General features: G+C 44.6%; 3 protein-coding genes across 4 annotated transcripts; 2 read left to right on the forward strand and 1 right to left on the reverse strand.

Moving 5' to 3' along the window:
• Window positions 1-12,851: 12,851 nt before the first annotated feature.
• On the reverse strand, window positions 12,852-13,711 carry LOC112349830 (DNA-directed RNA polymerases II, IV and V subunit 6A-like). The gene is made up of 4 exons (XM_024684953.1): window positions 13,696-13,711; window positions 13,449-13,575; window positions 13,323-13,374; window positions 12,852-13,271 (listed from the first exon to the last, which is right to left on the reverse strand). The coding sequence occupies exons 1-4, from the start codon at window positions 13,709-13,711 to the stop codon at window positions 13,203-13,205; spliced, it is 264 nt and encodes an 87-aa protein (XP_024540721.1). The 3' UTR covers window positions 12,852-13,202.
• A 6,541-nt stretch (window positions 13,712-20,252) lies between these two features.
• Window positions 20,253-21,557, forward strand: LOC9649646. Of its 2 annotated transcripts, none has more exons than XR_002993539.1 (2): window positions 20,253-21,257; window positions 21,362-21,557. XR_002993539.1 is itself a non-coding variant. In XM_024684998.1 (2 exons), the coding sequence occupies exons 1-2, from the start codon at window positions 20,374-20,376 to the stop codon at window positions 21,439-21,441; spliced, it is 789 nt and encodes a 262-aa protein (XP_024540766.1). In that variant the 5' UTR covers window positions 20,253-20,373; the 3' UTR covers window positions 21,442-21,557. The 2 variants fall into 2 exon arrangements, 1 of the variants encoding a protein (XP_024540766.1); XM_024684998.1 differs by having other exon boundaries at window positions 20,253-21,082.
• A 454-nt stretch (window positions 21,558-22,011) lies between these two features.
• Window positions 22,012-22,745, forward strand: LOC112349857. Its single transcript, XM_024685000.1, has one exon. It carries the CDS (start codon window positions 22,026-22,028, stop codon window positions 22,437-22,439), a length of 414 nt encoding a protein of 137 aa, XP_024540768.1. The 5' UTR covers window positions 22,012-22,025; the 3' UTR covers window positions 22,440-22,745.
• Window positions 22,746-22,875: the final 130 nt, after the last annotated feature.

Below are 22,875 nucleotides of genomic sequence, written 5' to 3' on the forward strand. Positions count from 1 at the left end.
TCCAATCCATGTTGAAGAAGTCAATCATATTGCACTCAACAACTTGGATCTCTGGCAGTGTGTCATCCTCGATAAGTTTCGGGAAAAGAACCTTGAGAGCTTGGTCAACTTCAGTGATGGAAGAAGCATCCACTTGAGACAAGTTGGATAGAAGTATAGAAAGACTATGGGCATTGAAAAGAGTTTTTGCATAGACACCATCGGTGATCATTAATTCTCCTTTGGCCAAAGTTGTTGTGCAAGTAGTAGCAAGATGCCACAGACATCCCAGGATGGAGTCCTTCAACTTCCTAGATACTAGCTATTAGAAGTCCATAACAAGGAAATCCAGCATGGAAACCACTCCTTACACTGAGATCTTAACATTCTGGCAAATGCCCGCTAGGACTGTTGAGTGATTGCAAATGTTTTGAGGATGATAGTTGTGTTAACAGCCACTTCCAAACCACTAGAGTGTGCCAAGTCAAGGGAAATGATGTTGCTCTAGGATCCAGAATCAAGTAATGCTTGTGTTGTCAAGGATTTATCACCAATCTGGACCTCTGCAAAGAATGCTCCGGGATCTTGAGTGGTCTGAGTGTTGACAATATGTATGTTATGCTAAGGTTACATGGGGATACCTGAGGACTTGGCAAAATCCTCCATCTAAGAAGGAAAACCAAGTATGCATCGCAATTGGATTGGAGTGCTAGCAATCTAAGCAAGAACCTTCTGTAGGACCTGATAAAGAGTGAAGGGCAGCTAGGAGACCCCACCCAAAAAGTCAAATGAATTTTCAATTGTTGGATCCAAAGTTGTGGCCAAGGATGTGGGTAGTGCTGCAAATACCGAAGCATGGGGTAATTTGCATGTTATAAGAGATGGTGAAGTTTTGGAAATTGGAGCTAGATCCTTCAATATCTAGGGCTGGTGAAGAAACTTTCTTGTGCCCCTTAGTCACCGCAACCATTTTATAACTGTCCTCTACAATGTAAACTATGCTTACATGCATTGGTGTCTTCCCACAACTCGAAGAAGGGGTGTCTTCAATCACTTTTTGCTTTAGTTGTTGCTAGTATCTATTTGTTGGCCATGGAAGAGATGTATTGCCTGCTAAAGGCTGTTGCTAAACATGCTAAATGGCTGAAGTTCTAGGTGAAGCTTCCAACATCTCTTTATGCTATACGTTGTAACATTGCAATGCAAGCAATACCAAAAATGAGAAGGGTGTCTTAGTCTTTCTACTTGTTGTAAGTGGCATGCTCTACACTCCTTAAGTAGCTTCTCCTGCATTTATTGCTACTATTAGATGATCTCCTTGTATCTTGCAAGTTTTGACAATGCCTTCTCGATTACCAAGTCATTCTTGTGCAGGGCTAGAGAAGAACAAACCACAGCAACACATAAGCTCTCATCTGAGGGTGGGAGGAATGCCTCCTCTACTTTAGAAATCTTGAGCTCTTAGAGAGGATCCAGTTCCAAAGGCTCTACTACAGCAAATGCCTCATGACATATCTAAAACTCTTGCTTAAGCATCTTGCTTTGGAAATTTCCCTTGACGCTAGAGATGAATGCAATGATGCCATGAGGTTCATTTGTGATAACCTTCCGCTAAACAAACTCCTGCAAACAAATCTATGAGTAAGCAATTCGCCAATCGCTACTAATCAAAGTGACCCCAGAAAGATGCTTTGAATATGGAGTAGTTAGCCATGTCTGCGTCTAAGAGCATGCCTACTCATGCTGTTGCTTGGCTAGTGAATGATCATGAGAAGTTGTGGAACTTGTGATTATCCTTGACAACACCATTCAATATGCAATATTGCTCAAAATGAATGATATGTGTCTTGGCAGAGATGTCACTATGTCAGTGCCAGAATTGCGAGCTTAGAGTGCTAGAAATTTGTCATGAAAACAAAGGAACACAATAAACAAAACTTCATGCATGTAGCCAAATACTCTATGAAAAAAATCACTCTTTAGCTCGTTGCAAAAAGGATGCCACAGTGCACAAGAAAGAAAAACCAGAATTGATACCCCAATCACGAGAAATCGTTAGAAGAGGGTAATATAAAAAATGAATACAAGAATGAGAAAATCTTTAAGCTAGAATTCAAGATCTCTCTCAATTTCCCAAGAAAACTTTCCATTCTCTTAAGAAAACTAAATTAGCTTGTCACACTAGGTTCATTAACTGTTGGGGCATCTTTTACCCAACCATTGATCCATCCCTCACATAAATGTTTGCAAACTCATAGATCCAAACTCAAGTGTAAGAGGAAATGGAAAGGAACCCAATTTTCAAGCCTCTCATGGGCTTATATACAAGGATGACAGAATATTATAAGGATATGGAATATTTCCTATGCTCTCTCAAGCTAGAATCTAAGCCATGATGCGAGGAGAAAGCAGTAATGAGCTAGTGTCCAATAAACACACTTGAGAGAGGCAACACTTTACCATATAGACTATGCCATGTCCACACCATGGAGGATAGTTAGACCATGAATGAATGCCTACTTAGGCATTCTACAAGCCAATTACCAACTCACCTCCCATCCTGGGGTTGAAATGCATGGATGGAGTGGTGGTGGAAGATTAATAAGGGATGCAACATCTCGCCTAGGATTTGTACCAAACATTGTATATGGCACAGCCATGGACCACAGCAAAGGAATTGTATTTCCCAATCCACCTAATCATATGTCCTCTCAAAGCCAAGAAGCCATATCACAATTTGTTGGAGGATAGTTGGACCATGAACAAACACCTACTTAGGCATTTTATAAGAGCAATTGACCAGTCACTGACTCACTCAAATTCAAACTCAAAAATTGATGTAGCTATGCCAAGATGGAGGGAAACTTCCTTAAAAATCCGTTATAAATCCTATTGTGGGTTTGATGCCAATCACTCTATGCTATCTAAAGGGGAGAGCATAGTTGAAGTATTTGGATTGTGTTCTCCAACATTATATGATCCATTTTCTTAATACCCCTAGGATATTTCTTTGCTTATAAGAATTTGTGAATCCCTTGAAGGACTTGGGGTGAGTACAACTTGAGGACTTCAAAAATAATTCTCTTAATAAGCACTTGTTTTTATGCTAGTAAGCTCATTTCTTTTCCACAAGATTTTCTAACTCATAGCAAGTTTTTGAAGCTGTCAAAGAGTGAGAAAAATATGACTGTAGATGTTACTTGCCTAGTTGTTATCCTGATAAGGCAATAAGCTTAGAAACATCTAGGATAAAAGAAAAATGACTGATCAAAAGGGGATACAATAGTCTAGTCTTCAGAAATTAAAATATTGTAAATCATAAGATACATCCACCAACCTTGCCATATATGCTGCCAAATCATGGAAAACAACAAAAGTTATAAGATCTAAAGGACAGAACGAGCTGTTAGGTTGGCATTATATGTCACAGATGTCAGGTATATACAATCAGCTAGACAATTTCATCTATTGGGCAGCACAAGAAATAGATTACAGATTAGCTTGAATTTGACTATTAACAATAGGGTTTTTAAACATCGTACAGTACAACTTGAGTACAAACTGTACTAAACACAACTCCATCCATCTATCCTTTCTTTTGTCTTTTGTTCCCTTTTTCATTTCTTTATATAATTTCATCTAAATTGCTATAAGTATAATAATATGTAGCTTGTTAAACTTAGATTATTTGTAATGAAAATTGCATTCACTATAAGTTTTATTGTTCTACTTTCATTTAAATTTTCTTATGAACACTTTGACTATGAAACTGGAGAATTGGATGCTATAAGTGAAAATAGTGTACATGATATCATACGGGCTATTATAAATTCCATTAATAATATACCAAATAGTGTACTTCCACTAAGACAAAGTTTACATGGACAAGTAATTGTTGGAGAAACTCAAACTTATATTGGATTTGGTGTTTTTATATTAGAATCTGTTAGAAATCTTTGTACTATAAATTCTTAAGAAGGTCATGAATCAGGAACTATTATTAGAAATTCATTACATCAAATTATAAATGATTCTATTGAGGACATGATAAGTTTTGCAGCCTCATTTATTATTATAAAAACTGAGCATTTTTTTATATATTATTTTGTTAGAAATTACAATAATCAATTGCACCATAGAAGACAACAAGGTTTATTACAAAATAATAAATGTAACATTTTTTCAAGCTTGTTGTTAAGTGGCTACAAAAATATGCCCCATCAATATTTATTATCTTCTCAATTTTTAATTTCTTCAAATAATAAGGCACATTTATATTTAAGTATTGATTGTAACTTATTAATATATGTGGGTGAAAAAATATTATGGTCTACAAATACTTCAGGAAAAGGAATTAACTGTATTCTAAGATTACAAGAAGTTGGAAACTTAGTTTTATATTCTTATAATTGGAAAGTTGTTTGGTCATCAGACACTTATTGCACTTCTTATAAATGTTATAAGGATACATATTTAATTATGCAAAATGATTGTAATTTAGTTTTATATATTGGATATCAAAAAGTTTTTAGCACTAATCCTGAATTAAAATATGTGTGGGACTCAAAATCTGTCTGCTAATATATATATATATATATATATATATATATATATATATATATATATATATATATATATATATATATATATATATATATATATATATATATATATATATATATATTAGCAGACAGATATAGACATATAGCTAGGGTTGATGGCGAGAAGGATCCTGCAGTGCGCTGCCAAAGCTGAGAACCTGTTCTACAACAGAAAAAAGGAGCTTGATGATCTCACTAAGCTATGCAAAACCGGTAGTATGGTGTTGATCACTGGTCCACAGGACTCGGGGAACAGAGTTTGCGAGGAGGCAGGAGATAAGTGGCCAAGGCCACCCTATCTACCTCAACATGAGGGCAGGAACATTCAGCACTGCAGCCAACTTTGCGAAGGAGCTCGAGCCTCAGCTGAATCCCTTTCTGGCAGCAGCGGCCGAGTATGCCAAGACCATCCCAATGGCAGACAATGTTGCAGCCTCTGCAGGTGGGCTAAGCGAACACATTCAAGCTGTGGAGCGCACTCCAGATACAGATTTGCAGGCTTTATTGAAAAGCATCCGCGGCCTTCTATTCTCTTGGAGACGACGTTTAACATCTCGCAAAGACACGGCCCTCCCGACCTTGATCATTGACGAGGCACACAGACTCCTCGAATGGAGCCTCGCACCGGAGGAGCAACAACACCTGAAGACCTTGATGGCTTATTTCATCATGATTACCAAGGAGCGCCAGGAGGCCAATGTGATTCTCTGCACCTCGGAAGACTTCTTCAGAGGCTTGACTCGCGTGTTGGCCCCGAGAGGTATCAGCCGAGGATGGTCGGTGACCTTACTGAGGAGCAGGCTCGGAAATTTTTCCTGATGGCATTACTTGACGGCTGGGTTGCTGATGGATACAAGTTTCCCGAGGATTTGTGGAAGGAGATCTTTTCTCTCGTTGGTGGAAGAACGTTGCTCTTAAGTCGGCTGGCGCTGAATCTGAGTTCGTATCTGGAGGACGAGTCTCTTTTACGAAAAGCATGGGCGTCTGAATGCAAGATACTGGTGGATGCAACTCACCAGAAAGTTGAAATGGGCTTTGGACCTATGGACTTTCAAGGTAACGTGGACAGGGATAGACCGTGCTGGAGCGTCGAAGACTACGAAGCAGTGTTGAGGGAACTGTCACGGGCTGAGGGTGGTGTCGTCTCTGTGCAGTACCTCATGGGCTACAAAATAGTTTCCGAGGCGGCTCTCCACAGCATGGTACAGCACAGCTTCCTGCACTATCGTTCTTCCTTGTGTCCGTGGGCGGACGACTTGGCATGGTACAAAGGAAAGTGGCCTATTGTCATGGCCCCGTCCCTTCCACGTTTCCATGCGATGGTGTCAATCATAGAGGTAAGATGCTGCTCTTTTAGCTTTTCTACGACATAACAATGTGTGTCTACACAGGAACGTGCTAAATGTGCTATGTAACAGGTATTCCAAATTACTTCCATATCAAGTTTTCTGATTCTAATCACACAAGTATTTCTTTCTATTCATTTCATGTTAAACACTTGTTTATGAATGAGGTTTAAGCTAGATCAGGGGAATGGAGGGGAAACGTTACCATCCCGTTTGCTCCTTTGAAAGGAGCTTTCCAGTGACAATATGGAGGTTTTCTGCCAAGGAACGTCCAAGCTCCATGCAATCTGTGCATACATTCGCTCATAATTTTGTTCTGGCCAAAGTTTGCCGTCGTCCTCGTTGATCAAGTCGATTCCTATATTTAAGATCAAGAGATCAAAAGTTAATAGAATGATCTTTATCCATCAACATATTTTAAAATCTCAAGAGTTTAGAAAAATGGAAATTGACATCCCAAGCAATGTTTCCTGAACTTGTTAGCTCCAGCGAATCCAGCCTTCTTTGTAGCATAACTGATATTTGAGATAGGACGTGTCCATTTGCAAGATGGAGAAAATGGACTTAGTTGAATTAATTGTTATATCCAAAAGGTGGCTGTAGTTTACTGGTGAGAATTCCACGTTGTGGCTGTGGAGACCTGGGCTCGAATCCCAGCAGCCACACTCATTTTGTTAGCCCATCTAGCCTTGACTAATGCTGACTAGGAATCACTGGCTTCAGCTGATACAGTCATGCAGCTCACTATCCAATGCAAGACAGATCTATTCAAGCCTACCCAGCTCTGATATTTATTTGGCAAACAAGCTCGTAGAAATGTATGGAAGATGCGGCAGCCATTATCATGCCCAGCTAGTCTTTGATCAAATCCAGCCAAAAGACTCATTCAGCTGCGATTTGATGCTCACTGCTGACCTGAGAAACGGGAGCTTTTCTTTGATCAAATCCAGCCAAAAGACTCATTCAGCTGCGATTTGATGCTCACTGCTGACCTGAGAAACGGGAGCTTTTCTTTGATCAAATCCAGCCAAAAGACTCATTCAGCTGCGATTTGATGCTCACTGCTGACCTGAGAAACAGGAGCTTTGACGAGGCCAAGCGGTTCTTCAGCTCCATTCCTCACAAAACTGCTGTTGCAAGGACTGTGATGCTGAACGTATTTGCCAAAAATAGGGATCTCCTGCAGGCCAAAGAGATTTTTGATCGTATGCCTGAGAGAGATTTTGGTAGCTCTCTCCAAACAATGTGATATACTTCCACCAAGAACCCTAAAATCAATAACAAAGCTGTATAGAATGTTCTTTGCACGCTCTTCAATCCAATCCATGCCAACAACGCTGTCATGATCGCCAGATCGCGCGTCCTCCCCAAGATCCTCCGCGAATTCCAGGTCCTATCGAGCAAGGTGTTGTGGAAGCACACCTCCACGTGGGGGATCTTGAGCATGGAGCACATGGAGCTGGTGATCCAGTGGATGGCCAAGAGGGGCATCCACTGGATGTGGATCTGCATTGTCCTGGCCAGTGATTTTTATGCTTCCAGGTGCACCGTTCTCGTGGTGGAAGAGTGAGGATTCACCTGGCGATTGTGCACAGAGGAGGCAGATCAGGAAGCAGAAGAAGAGGAGTGGCATGCCCAGGATCTTCGGGGATGTGAGAGATTTTAGGGTTCTTGAGGATTCAGGATTTTAGGGTTCTTGGACGATCGATCAGGGAGAATGCTGTTCCCATCGACTGCTCAGCGGATGCGGCATTTTCGTCCGCGGGTAGCGCTGGGCGACACAAAGACTTTCATGTGGCTGGTGACTGACATCCTGTGTGAGCACGAGATGGTGATGGTGGACGAGTGCTAGGGGCATTTGCAGGAGCGAGTAGAGCACGGGGAGCTCAAGAGCAAGCACCACATGAGGCAGCTGCTGCAGTGGATGGGCGATATGTAGATTCTGCGCCCATCAGAGAGGATTGATGAGGAAAGATTTAAAAGGTTATTTCAAGAATTGAAATCTGGAGATCTGTTTGCTACCCACAATGGTGAGCCTCTCATCTATCGAATGTTGTTGGAACATGGCCGCCACCTAATCTTTGTCCAAATAAGAACATTGCGACTATACAACTTCATTCTGGTTTCTGACACATATGCTTCCGTATATAGTGATCAATTGACCAGATTGATAAATGGAGTCCTCAATAAATAGTGTGGGAATAACAATTTTCAAAAGTTAGAACACTATTTAGGAAATGGTGGCAGGAAAGTTAATATTCTTCAACAAGTGCAACCAGAGCAATAACAGCAGCCAACACAGTAGTAACTAGTGCAGTAGCGGCAATAGCAACATTGGCAGCAACAGCCACACAGCTGGCAGAGTAGGAGCAGCAACAGCCAGCACAGCAGCCACGCTAGGTATGCTATCGTGGGAGAGGGCAGCAGTAGTCACAGCAATTGGCAGAGCAAGAGTAGCAGTAGCAACTGGCAGAGCAAGAGCAATAGTAGCCGATGCAATAGCCACGCCAGATATGCTATCATAGGAGAGGGCAACAACAGCATCAGCATCAGCAGCAACAGCTGCAGCAACTGCTAGAGTAGGAGTAGCAGCAGGTTCGATGCTTGCATGAGAAAGAATTACAGAAACCATGCAACCCTAAGATCAATGACCACCCTGTTTCTTTAGTGTTTAGGGTTTTTCAATATTCTTGGTTGTTAGAGCTTATTCCAAAGAATATAAAAGGCGCTACCGATTGAGTAAACACGGTAAGGAACATAGAGTTACTAGATTCAAGACTTGCATACTATAAACACTTGCTCATGCTCTTCTGAGAGCTATTGGTGCTACTTTTGGTAGAGTTATTTTAGAGTGGAGCGAAGTGCCTAAAAATCCCTTTCCTTTGCCTCCCCTCCTTGAGAGCAAGTGGAATTTAATTGAGACAGTTTTAAACTACAAAAAGAACTTCTAAAGCACTTAAAGAACAATTGAAATTTTTCTGAGTGTAGATGAAATTGTTTTCAAGAGTACTGGGAGAATGAAAATAGTGTCCCTTTTCAAAGTGGAGAGATAGTGATATACCTATCAAAGAGGATTGATTGGGAGAGATTTAAAAAGTTATTTTAAGAGTTGAAACTTGGAGATTTGTTTGTGTAAGCAACCAAAGGGAATGACTTGAGATACGATCCATGGGGTTCAAATATAGAGGGAAAGGGCCCATGAACAAGAGTGCACCCCCTTTTCCAATCGGTTAAGGGTCTTGGGATATTTGGGGTTAAGCGTCCTTGGGTTTGAATAGTACTGGGCTGGGTGACCTCCCGGGAAGTCCAAACTCAGGAGCGCTTACATTTGGTATCAGAGAGGTTTCAGGTCCGACTCTGTTGGTTGGCTAAGGGAATCACACCACATGTTGATTGACATCTGGCTGGTCCAGTTTGCTCCCGCTGGGCTCGACCCGAGGGGTAGGGTGTCAAGAGAGCGAGGCTCTCGGGAGAGCTGCGGCTCTCAGCTTCCGTTCACGAGGGCGTGAACTTGCAGGGAAGCGTGGTGGATTGTAAGCAACCAAAGGGAATGACTTGAGATACGATCCATGGGGTTCAAATATAGAGGGAAAGGGCCCATGAACAAGAGTGCACCCCCTTTTCCAATCGGTTAAGGGTCTTGGGATATTTGGGGTTAAGCGTCCTTGGGTTTGAATAGTACTGGGCTGGGTGACCTCCCGGGAAGTCCAAACTCAGGAGCGCTTACAGTTTGCTTGAAGATTTTTAACCCACAACGGTGAGCATCTCATCTATCAAATGTTGTTGGACCATGGCTGCCACCTAATCTTTGTCCAAACAAGAACATTGCAACTATACAACTTCATTATGGTTTTTGACACATATGCTTCCTTATATAGTGATCAATTGACTAGATTAATAAATGGACTCCTCAATGAATAGTGTGGGAACAACAATTTTCAAAAGTTAGAACACTATTTAGGAAATGGTGGCAAGAAAGTTGATACTCTTCAACAAGTGCAAGCAAAGCAACAGCAGCAATAGTAGCATCAGGAGTAGTAGCCACACAACTGGCAGAGCAAGAGTAGCAATAGCCAACACAACAACCACGCTAGGTATGCTATCATAGGAGAGAGCAACAATAGTCACAGCAACTAGTGGAGCAAGAGTAGCATCAACAATTGGCGGAGCAAGAGTAGCAGCAGCCGATACAGCAGCCACACCAGGTATGCTATTGTAGGAGAGGGCAGTAGCAGCATTAGCATCAACAACAAAAACTGTAGCAACTGCCAGAGTAGGAGCAACAGTAGCTCTAGCTAGAGGTCACAGGTTTGATGCTTGCATGAGAAAGAATTACCGAAACCATGCAACCCTAAGATCAATTGGTTGTTATGGCTTATTCCAAAGAATATAGAAGGCGTTATCAATTGAGTAGATGCAGTAAGGAGCATAGAGTTAAGAGATTCAAGACTCACATACTGTGAGCACTTCCTTGTGCTACTCATGCTACTTGCATTCTTCTAAGAGCTATTGGTGTTGCTTTCGGTAGACCTATTTTGGAGTGGAGTGAAGTGCCTACAAATCCCTTTCTTCTGCCTCCCCTCCCTGAGAGCGAGCGAAATTTAATCAAGAGAGTTTTAAAGTATATAAAGAACTTTTAAACTACTTAAAGAATGGTCAAATTTTTTCTGAGTGTAGATGAAGTTGTTTTTAGTTGTATTAGGAGAATGAAAATAGTATCCCTTTTCAAAGTGGAGAGACAGTGATATACCCATTAGAGAGGATTGATGGGGAGAGATTTAAAAAGTTATTTCAAGAGTTAAAATCTAAAGATTTGTTTGCTTGAAGATTTCTTGCCTACAATAGTGAGCTTCTCATCCATCGAATGTTGCTAGAACATGGCCGCCACCTAATCTTTGTCCAAACAAACTATACAACTTCATTCTAGTTTCTGACACATATGCTTCTGTATATGGTGATCAATTGACCAGATTGATAAATGGACTCCTTGATGAATAGTGTGGGAACAACGATTTTCAAAAGTTAGAACACTATTTAGGAAATGGTGGCAGGAAAATTGATACTCTTTAACAAGTGCAAGTAGAGTAGCAGCAGCAGCCAGCACAGCAACGGCAATAGTAGCATCGGCAGCAGTAGCCACACAACTAGCAAAGCAGGAGCAACAGCAGCTAGCATAGCAACCACGCTAGGTATGCTATCACAGGAGAGGGCAGTAGTAGTCGCAGCAACTAGCAGAGCAAAAGGAGCAGCAACCACGCCAGGTATGCTATCGTAGGAGAGGGTAGCAGTAGCATCAGCATCAGTAGCAACAGCTGCAGTAGCTGCCAAAGTAGGAGCAACAGCAGCCCTCACTAGAGGTTGCAGGTTCGATGCTTACATGAGAAAGAATTATCGAAACCATGCAGCCCTAAGGTCAACGGATGCCCTTTTTCTTTATTGTTTAGGGTTTTTCAATGTTCTTGGTTGTTAGGGCTTATTCCAAAGAATACAAAAGGTGTTGTCGACTGAGTAGACGCAGTAAGGAACATAGAGTTAAAAATTCAAAACTCGCATATTACGAGCACTTGCTCACGCTCTTCTGAGAGCTATTGGTGCTACTTTTGGTAGACCTATTTTGGAGTGGAGTGAAGTGCCTAAAAATCCCTTTCCTTTGCCTCCCCTCCCTAAGAGTGAGCGGAATCTAATCAAGAGAGTTTTAAACTATTTAAAAGACTTTTAAAGTACTTAAAGAATTATTGAAATTTTTTTGAGTGTAGATAAAGTTCTTTTTGAGGGTATTGGGACAATGAAAATAGTGTCCCTTTTCAAAGTGGAGAGATAGTGATATACCCATCAGAGAGGATTGATGGGGAGAGATTTGAAAAGTTACTTCAAGAGTTGAAATCTGGAGATCTGTTTGCTTTGGGATTTCCTACCCACGATGGTGAGCCTCTCATCTATCGAATGTTGCTGGAATATGGCCGCCACTTAATCTTTGTCCAAATAAGAACATTGCAACTATACAGCTTCATTTTTGTTTCTGACACATATGCTTCCATACATGGTGATCAATTGACTAGATTGATAAATAGACTCCTCGATGAATAGTGTGGGAATAACGATTTTCAAAAGTTAGAATACTATTTAAGAAATGGTGGCAGGAAAGTAGATATTCTTCAGCAAGTGCAAGCGAGGCAGCAGTAGCTAACACAGCAGTGGCAGCAGCAGCATCGGCAAGAGCAGCGGCACGGTTGGCAAAGCAGGAGCAACAATAGTAGTAGCAGCCGACACAGCAGCCACACTAGGTATGCTATTCCACTACAAATGGCAAAGCAGCAGCAGCAGCAGCTGAGATAGGAGCCAGCGCAGTAGCCAAATATGCTATTGCAGTATAGAGAAGTGCACAAGTGTGACTCCAATTATCAACAACAAGTTGATGCTCTATGATTGTTTTTCCTTCATTCATGAGTTCCAAGGCTGACATGGTTGCTACTAGTGTGCTGCCAATTGATAAGATGACAGATTACAAGGGTCTGATTCAGGTTATTGTGAATCAAATCCCACGGAGGCAGCTGGAAGAGACTTATGGCTTGCTCCTGCTGAAGCCAAGGCCATATTAGGATCAAAATAGGCCTCCTACTGCTGGCGAGCTTCTCAAGTCATATGCTCAATCGCGCGGCTATGTAGCTTTGAGAGGTCTTCTAGATGAGACACAATCTGCTCTCAAGGACTACCTCAATGGTAAGCTTTTAAACTACCATACTCCACCAGACGACGACACCACAAGTGACAATGAAAGCAACAACGATGATGAGAAGCTGGTGGTGTGACGTTGACAATCTCTCAGGAGAAGAGGACGAAGAAGACGAAGAAGGAGAAGAAGAAGAAGAAGGATCAAAAACAGCTACAGCTACTGGTGAATCCAATCTCAAAGCTGGACTGGATGTCCAAAAGCTTTTAACGCACACATAAGTAAAAGGTTAGAGGCCTGGTACACATGGCAAAATTATGCGATGCCACGTGGAGGTACTAAGCTTGTGCACGTGGCAAAATGCAATGCTGCCAAGTCGGAAGTACTTCTAGGCTAAGAAAGCCAAAACTTCTATTGCAGTTTTAACATTGATCCGCCTACTGGGCTTTTCTCTGATTCTCGCTTTTGATCTTGATGTCACCCTGTTCTACAGCAACCACCACAAATGGATGAGTATAAATGTGTAAACATACCCCCGTCTTGTCGCAATATCATTTGGAGTGGATTATTAAGGACTTATTAAGTGGATCTGTCTCTCCATAGCGTTTATACTGGAGCATATTCGGTATCGCCGAATAAAGGGATCTTCCATTCACGCAGCTCCTTCATAGCAATCTGCAAAGAACTCCATCACTCCACACAAATTCCTTTTCAGAGTTTCGATACCTCGAGTGGATCTGTCTCGCCCTCGAGTTCCACCATCACTGGAGCGTTAATACTGTCACGAAAAAGAAAAAGAAAAGAACTTTAGAGTTCTCACTAGCCAGACCAAACGCGAGAGGACTCGCTCACCTGATTTGCAAAGCCCGTGTGCCCAGAACGCGAGCTCTCTCATACTTGGTCATATACTTGGTTGTCTTCCCGGGTTCTGTTCGCTCTCCGCCTCTTGGAATTCCCCATCGCCGCCAAATTCCGGCGCCTCCTCATTGTTTTCTTGCTCCTCAACCTCTTCCTTGAAGTGCAATCGAATCGCTGCTTGAAATGGAGCGAACTCCAGAGGCTCATCGTAGCTGCAAAGTGCAGAGATCTGGCGACTTACTCCTCGCCGCCGCCATCGTAATCATTGTGGTGATTCCTTTCTTCTAGCTACAAAACCTCCCCTCTAGGTCCCAAAATCTTGGCCAGCAGCGAATATGCCATGGAAGTTTGCGGTTCGATTTCCATGACGCGCTGCGCCACGCCGCGCCTCTCTCCATGTCGCAAGCAACCGTACAGCTCCCCAAGAGCGTACGGTACTCGACGATCCCCGGCTCGAATCCCATCCCCTTGTCCACCAATTCCTCTGCCTCCTCGAGCCGCCCGGATCGCCCAAGAACATCCACAATCGAGCAGTGGTGATCGGGCGTGATCTTGACGCCGAATTCGAGCACGATTGATGCGCAAGCGTCCCAGATACTTCACTCTCGATCGCAACCACCGCCGTGACTGCACAGGAAGAGCATGTTGGTGAATGTGACATCGTTGGGTCTCACTCCCTCGAGGATCATGGCGGGGCCGGAGCTCCAATCGCCATGCTTGGCCTGCTCTTAGAAGAGAACCCTTTCTTAAAGCTATTGGTTTGAGTTTGAGCTACGATGAAAACAAGGCAAAGGTGGGTATGAGATGATTGAAGACAAGGATGCAGTGGATTTTTTGCGATGTGTGTGAGTAAATTCTTTTGCCAAACTTGTATTGGCCCTTATCACAAAAGCACGATGATGAAAGCGACTTATTTTGGTATGATTGGCAGCAACTAACAAGGCAAGCATTTCCTCCCCAGTCCATAGCCCAGCGCAATGGCAACAGCTCCAAGACCAATGGCAAGTCCAACGCCGATGCATGCCAGCCCATCCCGCGCAGCTCCTCGCCCGTCGACAGAACTGCCCAGTGACTTCCCTCCAGCAGAAAGAGCTTCTTTTGCTTCCACATTCTTCGGAGCGCTCTTGAGAAGAAGCATGCTGTAGCCCGCAATGATCGTGGCCCCAATGCTGATCACAACTTGCCAGGAACACATTGTGAAAACCCTAAAATTGTCTTGCCAACTTCTTCGCACGTCAACCCAGGGAAACCTTAGAGCTTAGTATTAAAACTATTTTCAACCGATTTTGACATATAGCTAGGGTTGATGGCGAGAAGGATCCTGCAGTGCGCTGCCAAAGCTGAGAACCTGTTCTACAACAGAAAGAAGGAGCTTGATGATCTCACTAAGCTGTGCAAGACCGGTAGTATGGTGCTGATCACTGGTCCACAGGACTCAGGAAGTCTGCTTTCCTGTCAGAGTTTGCGAGGAGGCAGGAGATAAGTGGCCAAGGCCACCCTATCTACCTCAACATGAGGGCAGGAACATTCAGCACTGCAGCCAACTTTGCAAAGGAGCTCAAGTCTCAGCTGAATCCCTTTCTGGCAGCAGCGGCTGAGTATGCCAAGACCATCCCAACGGTGGACAATGTTGCAGCCTCTGCAGGTGGGCTAAGCGAACACATTCAAGCTGTGGAGCGCACTCCGGATACAGATTTCCAGGCTTTATTGAAAAGCATCTGCGGCCTTCTATTCTCTTGGAGACGTTTAGCATCTCGCAAAGACGCAGCCCTCCCGACCTTGATCATTGACGAGGCACACAGACTCCTCGAGTGGAGCCTTGCACCGAAGGAGCAACAACACCTAAGGACCTTGGTGGCTTATTTCATCATGGTTACCAAAGAGCGCCAGGAGGCCAATGTGATTCTCTGCACCTCAGAAGACTTCTTCAGATTCTGGCTTCACTTGCATGTTGGCCCCAAGAGGTACCAGCCGCGGATGGTCAGTGACCTTACTGAGGAGCAGGCTCGGGAATTTTTCCTGATGGCATTACTTGACGGCTGGGTTGCCGATGGATACAAGTTTCCAGAGGATTTGTGGAAGGAGATTTTTTCTTTCGTTGGTGGAAGAACGTTGCTCTTAAGTCGCCTGGCGCTGAATCTGAGTTCGTATCTGGAGGACGAGTCTCTCTTACGAAAAGCATGGGCGTCCCAGTGCAAGATACTGGTGGACGCAACTCGCCAAATAGTTGAAATGGGCTTCGGACCTATGGACTTTCAAGGCAACTTGGACAGCGATAGACCGTGCTGGAACGTCGAAGACTACGAAGCAGTGTTGAGGGAACTGACACGGGCTGAGGGTGGTGTCGTCTCTGTGCAGTACCTCATGGGCTACAAAATAATTTCCAAGGCGGCTCTCCACAGCTTGGTACAGCACAACTTCCTGCACTATCGTTCTTTCTTGTGTCTGTGGGCGGACGACTTGGCATGGTACAAAGGAAAGTGGCCTATTGTCATGGCCCCGTCCCTTCCGCGTTTCCATGCGATGGCGTCAATCATAGAGGTAAGATGCTGCTTTTTTAGCTTTCCTACGACATAACAATGTGTGTCTACACAGGAACGTGCTAAATGTGCTACGTAACAGGTATTCCAAATTACTTCCATATCAAGTTTTCTGATTCTAATCACAGAAGTATTTCTTTCTATTTCATTTTATGTTAAACACTTGTTTATGAATGAGGTTTAAGCTAGATTTAGCAGAGCAGGGGGAAACGTTACCATCCCGTTCGCTCCTTTGAAGGGAGGTTTCCAGTGACAGTATGGAGGCTTTCTGCCAAGGAACGTCCAAGATTTTGTTCTGGCCAAAGTTTGGCGTTGTCCATTCCTATATTAAGATCAATAATTCTGTGCTAGAATGATCATATTTTAAAATCTCAAGAGTTTTGAAAAATGGAAATCGACATCCCAAGCAATGTTTCCTACCAGAACTTGTTAGCTCCAGCGAATCCAGCCTTCTTTGTAGCATAACTGATATTTGAGATAATGCAATAAGGATGAGTCCATTTGCAAGATGGCATCTGGAGAAAATGGCCTTGTTGAATTTATTGTTGGCTCACCTTGTCTTTCAGTCATATCCAAAAGGTGGCTAAGACCTGGGCTCGAATCCCAGCAGCCACAGTCCTTTTGACTAATGTTGACTAGGAATCATTGGCTTCAGTTGATACAGTCATGCAGCTCGCTATCCGATGCCAGACAGATCTATTCAAGCCTACCACCAAAGTCTCTCACCTCTGATACTTACTTGGCAAACAAGCTCATTGAAATGTATGGAAGATGTGGCAGCCATTATCATGCTCGGATAGTCTTTGATCAAATCCAGCCAAAAGATTCATTCAGCTGGGATTTGATGCTCACTGCTTACCTGCGAAATGGGAGCTTTGACGAGGCCAAGCGGTTCTTCAGCTCCATTCCTCACAAAACTGCTGTTGCAGGGACTGTGATGCTGAACGTACTTGCCGAAAACGGGGATCTCCCGCAGGCTAAAGAGATTTTTGATCGTATGCCCGAGAGAGATGTGGTTTCGTCTAGTGCTATGCTCGCCGCATACATAGAAAACGGTTTTCTTGAAGAGTGCGAGATAGTTTTTAACCAAATGCCGATCCTTGATATTGCATGTTGGAACTTAATGGTTACAGCATATGCCCGAACAGGGCATGTTAACGAGGCTAAGCTGGTGTTTGCAAAGATGCCTGAGAAGAATCTCGTCTCTTGGACAGCCATGTTATCGGCTTTCTCTCAAGGTGGTTTTGTCACAGAGGCTTGGGAGACATTCCTCGCGATACCAGCCACGGATTTGGGTGCCTGGAACGCCATTCTAAATGCGTTTGCGCAGCAGAAGGGAAACTTCTTTCTACAACAGGCTGAGACTTTGTTTGATGAGATTCCTGAGAGGAACCTGGTCTCGTGGACTGCAATGTTTTCTGTCTACGTAACAAACGGGATGATTAGAAAAGCCAAGGAGATATTTGATGGAATGCCGCAACAAGATCTCATCTCCTGGACTTCAATGCTCACGGCTTATGCCCAACTTGGGCATGTTGAGAAGGCAAAAGAGATATTTGATAGAATGCCTCAATGGAGCGTTGTTGCTTGGACAGTCATGATTCATGCTTATGGCGAGTGCGACCTTGTCAACCAGGCAAAAGAGCTCTTTGACACAATGCCGGAAAACAACATTGTTTCGTGGAATGGAATCCTGTCTCTCTATGCCCGGAACGGATATATGAAAGAAAGCCTTGAAATTTTCCATGGAATGCCTGCTTGGGACGTGATTTCCTGGACAACCATGCTACTCATGCAATGGCAAAGTGGGCGTATCAAAGAGGCCGAAAAGTTGTTTGAAAGAATGCCCCAGCGAAACCTGGCAGCTTGGAACGCGATGATTTTTGGGTATGCCCAGGCTGGTCAACTGGACGAAGCGAAGAAAGCTTTCAACGCGATGCCTCGTCGAGACATGGCCTCGTTCAACGCAATGCTAAGTGCCTACACCCACAACGATAAGAATACGAGAATGTTGGATTTAGCAAAGGTTCTGATTGATGAAATGCCACAACAAGACCTGGGCTGTAAAAATTCAATGCTTAGATTGCTTTCTCAGTTTGGCTATGTTGATGAAGCTCAAAATATGTTTAATTGTATGCCAGAAAGGGACATTGCTTCTTGGAATACAATTTTATCCGCATATGCGCAAGAGTGGCACATTTCTAAAATCAAACTTGTGTTTTATCGATTGATGCCTCAAAGAGACTCAGTATCCTGGAACACAATGCTCACTGCCACTGCAAGAAGCTGTGGACATGAGGCAGTTGCAAAAGAATTCCGTTTAATTCCAGAAAGAGATCTTATAAGTTGGAAGATTTTGCTGGCTGCTCATGTGCAAGAGCAAAACTTCTCTGGAGCTTTTAATACTGCTTACGATTTGAGTTTGACAGGCTTACCAGATTCAACATGTTTTGTGTCAATTTTATTCGCATGCAATCACAGTGGAAGTGTTGCTGCTGCCAAGTCATGGTTTGGCTCTTTAGTCTGGGAGTTTATGTTGAATCCGTCAAAGCAGCATTACTGTTGCATGGTTGACATTCTAGCCAGAGCTGGGCACTTGAGCGATGCAAAAGAACTAATTTGCAGCATGCCTTACGTCCCAGATGCTGCAGAGTGGACATGCCTGTTGCGAGCCTGTGTGAGCCAAAACAAGCTTGAGCTTGGAAGTGAGGCTGCAAGAATGTTGTTCGAGCTAGAACCAAGAAACAAAACCCTTTTTGTTACAGCTTCAAACTTGAATATGTTTTCTGCACAAACAAAAAATTTGCTGAAAATTTAAACTTTTATCAATTATTGTATAGATAAATTTCACTTTCTAATGTTTACAGAATGTAGATTTACACTCTTTCACAACTTGCATGAAAGAGGGTAGTTTGTATTGGCCCTTGTCACAAAAGCACGATGATGAAAGCGAGTTACTTTGGTATGATTGACAGCAACTAACAAGGCAAGCAGATCCTGGAGTGCTACAAACCTTTATGCAATTGGACACTTTGTTTGCATGGCTGATGCAAGAAGGATTTTTCTCCGCTGGAACCATTCCTTGTGTTTGATCGGGAGAAAACACTAGCAAGCTTGCTAACACCAAGATCACAATCTTCATCTCTAGCCTCTCTCTCAATTGAAACATCTTTGAGTTTCCAATATTTATCAATGAAATGGCTTTGGATGCTCCGATCACATTTTGTTTTTTTATTTATATCACATTGAGAATGCAGGTAATGACAAATTCACAAAGAACAGTTCTTATGTATGACTACAATTATAGGTAGTCATATTTCTACAATTACGTGCACGCGTGTTCCGTCATTTCCTGAAACACGAGTCTTGCTTAGTCTACGTTTCCACAAGACTATGTCTCACTATGAAATTAAAGAAAAGTTTGCCCGTCTCAGGATGCCCCCTTTGGGTATCCACTGCAAACATGATATCCGAACATTATGAAATCCGAAGGCTGCCGCGCCTTTGCGATCGATCTACACGCCCCATTGACGATCGAATTGGACAGCAATCAGCTTTGTGAGTGAGGGGACCCAAGAATTGAATTCGCTTGACATTTGCAGATCCCTCTCAGATAGGCGAGGTATGAAACCTCACCACACACTCCGCCCAGGATTCTCGTATCAGTACTACTTACTAGTGACAGAAAAATCACGTTTTTGACAATATCATCCATGGGTTACACTGTCTCCCTCTGGCAATTCAAAGCAGTGCAAACAAAAACCGAAGGTGGTGGTGCCCCCAGACACTGACACCCGAGCTACGCCAATGGCTGTGTTCTAGTTTAACTTGCCTGGAATGAGGAACACAGCGAATCCCAAAGACAAAATCCATTGAATTGTTGCGCAATGTTTGAGGCAACTACTTCTCAAAACCATGGAAATATTTAAACAACACAAACAGATACTTTGTCTAAACCATGGAAAGACTACCAACAAATATTTGTCTAAACCATGGACCATTAAAAGGTCACAAACAGAAATGTGGCGCACATGGTCCTTAGTGGCGGGCGCGGGAGTTTTGGCCGTTAGCGAATTTGGGCACATGGCCACAAATGTGGATGGGCCGGTACCGGTGCTACGTGGCACCAATAATGGACTTCGGTAGATAAGAGCCAGCGTGGTTTTGTGGTCTCGCAATTTTCCACGTGTGCATGCGACAAAGGAAATTGTCCTTGCAATTGGGAAGACGCCATTAAAAGTTTTTAGGTATACAGAAAGGTGTGGTGTGGTCAAAAGAAGAGTACTTCTTTGTGGTCGCCATAGCCACGGAGCTCTTCCTTCTTCTTCCTCTCCATTCTTTCTTGTGGTGTGGATCCTTTGATTCATCTTTGCGGAGAGATGAGCGCTGGAGTGGGAATTCCTGGTCCCTGGAGCTTGGAATCGCAGCCCATTAGCTCCGGGTTCTTGGCGGTGCCTGGGAATCGCGGTGCCCGATTCGACGCGCGAGTCGAGAGGTCGAGACATTACGACATTCCATCGAGCGACAGCGAGAGCGATGACGATCTGGACGACATTGGCGATGATTTCCTGGACGAGTCCGGGGATTTCATCGCGGATCATGGATCGGGCGCGGGGATCGAGAGCTGCGGGACTAACATCTCATCGCCCATTGAGATTTGCCCCAAGACCGAGAGCGCGACGAGGATCCTCCGCCAGAAATCCCGGCGATGCGCGGCGGAGCAGTCGCGGGAGGAGGCCTGGGAGCGGCGCCGCTTGATCGAGGAGCTCAAGTCCTCGTCATCGGAGCACTCGAGCAAGCTCATCGCGCGCTCCAATTCCGACTGTGGGCCGCAGCAGCCATCGCTCCACAGCGATGAGGATCTGGGCGATTGCCCGCGATCGAGGAGCCTGACCGAGGAGGATTTCGAGGAGCTGCGCGGCTGCATTGATCTGGGCTTCCGATTCAATGCCGAGAAGGAAGACCCAGTGCTGTGTAACACTCTCCCCGCGCTCGAGGTGTGCTACGCCGCCAATCGGCAGCTCCAGGATCTACACTCGCCCTCTGGATCGAGCGATTCGTGTTCGTCTTGGCAGGTCGCTAGCCCAGGTACGAGAATTTCTTTCTTTCTTTCTAGTTCCTCCTTGGCAGCGTAATTTAGGGTTCTTCGTGAGCTAACCACAAGAACGATGGAGAAGAAGCTCTGTTTTTCTCTTGTTTCTCTTTAGCTTTTCTTTGCAGAGCTCTAAAAGCCAGGCCTAGCAATCGCTCCTCTTCTCTAGAGGTGTGGTATCACTAAATTTTCCCAGGCAGCATTGATTCGTACTAGGATCGTTGATCGATTGTCTCGAGAAAACACTCACAAGTTCTGTCTTTTTGTTCTTGCAGGAGAGGAGCTCCAACAAGTGAAAGAGAAGCTCAAGCATTGGGCTCGTGCTGTGGCTTGCATTTCCAGGCAATCGCGCTAGCTGCTAGCTACCGAGATTTTCATAACGACACCAAAATTTTGGTAGCTATCTCCAAACAATGTGATATACCTCCACCAAGAACCCTAAAATCAATAACAAAGCTGTATAGAATGTTCTTCGCGCGATCGCTCGCAGCGCTCTTCAATCCAATCCACGCCAACGCCGCCGTCACGATCGCCGGATCGCGCGTCCTCACCGAGATCCTCCGCGAATTCCAGGTCCTGTCGAGCGAGGCGCTGTGGAAGCACGCCTCCGCGTGGGGGATCTCGAGCGTGGAGCGCATGGAGCTGGTGATCCAGTGGATGGCCGAGAGGGGCCAGATCCGCATTGTCCCGGCCAGCGATTTGGGGCTCCCGGGCGTGTCCAAGCTCCATATGCTTCCGGATGCGCCGTTCTCGCGGTGGAAGAGCGAGGATTCTCCCGGCGATTGCGCGCAGAGGAGGCAGATCAGGAAGCAGAAGAAGAGGAGTGGCGTGCCCAGGATCTTCTGGGATGTGTAGAGCAGATCCTCGAGTTTAGGGTTCTTGAGGATTTGGGGATTTTAGGGTTCTTGAGATTTAGGGTTCTTGGGAGAGGACGAGAGAATGCTGTTCCCATCGACTGCCCGGCGGATGCGGCATTTCCGTCCGCGGGTAGCGCTGGGCGACACGGAGACTTTTACGCGGCTGGTGACTGACATCCTGCGCGAGCACGAGATGGTGACGGTGGACGAGTGCTGGGGGCATTTGCAGGAGCGAGTAGAGCACGGGGAGCTCAAGAGCAAGCGCCACATGAGGCGGCTGCTGCAGTGGATGGGCGATATGCAGATTCTGCGCAGGGAGAGCGTTCGATCGGGCGGCCCGCCCGTGCTGCTGCTGTGGGATGCGCCGCCAATCCACAAGGAGCGGCAGCCGGATCCAGATCTGTCGCGAGAGCAGCGCGGTAGCCGGTCTCGCGAGTGGCTCTGGAAGCCCAGGAAGATCACGCTGTGGGGGGATAAGAAGCTGGATTGGATCTAGCCTGTAGCGATCGAGTTCTTGCGTGGAGGAAGTTATTTTGGATTTTTTCTTTCCTTGTCCGCTGTTGCTTGAAGAAGTCGCCCAGTCTGGCTGCTTCTGGCAAGTTTGTCAACAACAGACAGGCACAGGACGACAAGTTGGCACCATCGAATTTAATAGCCTCGCCACTGCCAGTGAGATAAATCTCTCTTCCGCGAGCCTGGGAGTGAAAGACTGGCCGCTGGGACTGTGCTACCCTGTGCTCGCTCGGACGACACAGAGAGCTTGTCACTTTTGACGACTAGAATGAAGATCATAGCTTTCTTCGATCGATGTTTACGGTGGATTAGCTTTGATCACGGAACAAGTGGCTCGTCAACCAGGTTTGTTGGTTTTGTCTGTATCGATTAGTTTCATCGCTTTTTCTTTCTTGTTTCTTCTCAGGCTCGATGGATTG

Source organism: Selaginella moellendorffii, unplaced genomic scaffold (genome assembly GCF_000143415.4).
Source record: "Selaginella moellendorffii unplaced genomic scaffold, v1.0 SELMOscaffold_43, whole genome shotgun sequence".
NCBI classification, from domain to species: Eukaryota; Viridiplantae; Streptophyta; class Lycopodiopsida; order Selaginellales; family Selaginellaceae; genus Selaginella; species Selaginella moellendorffii.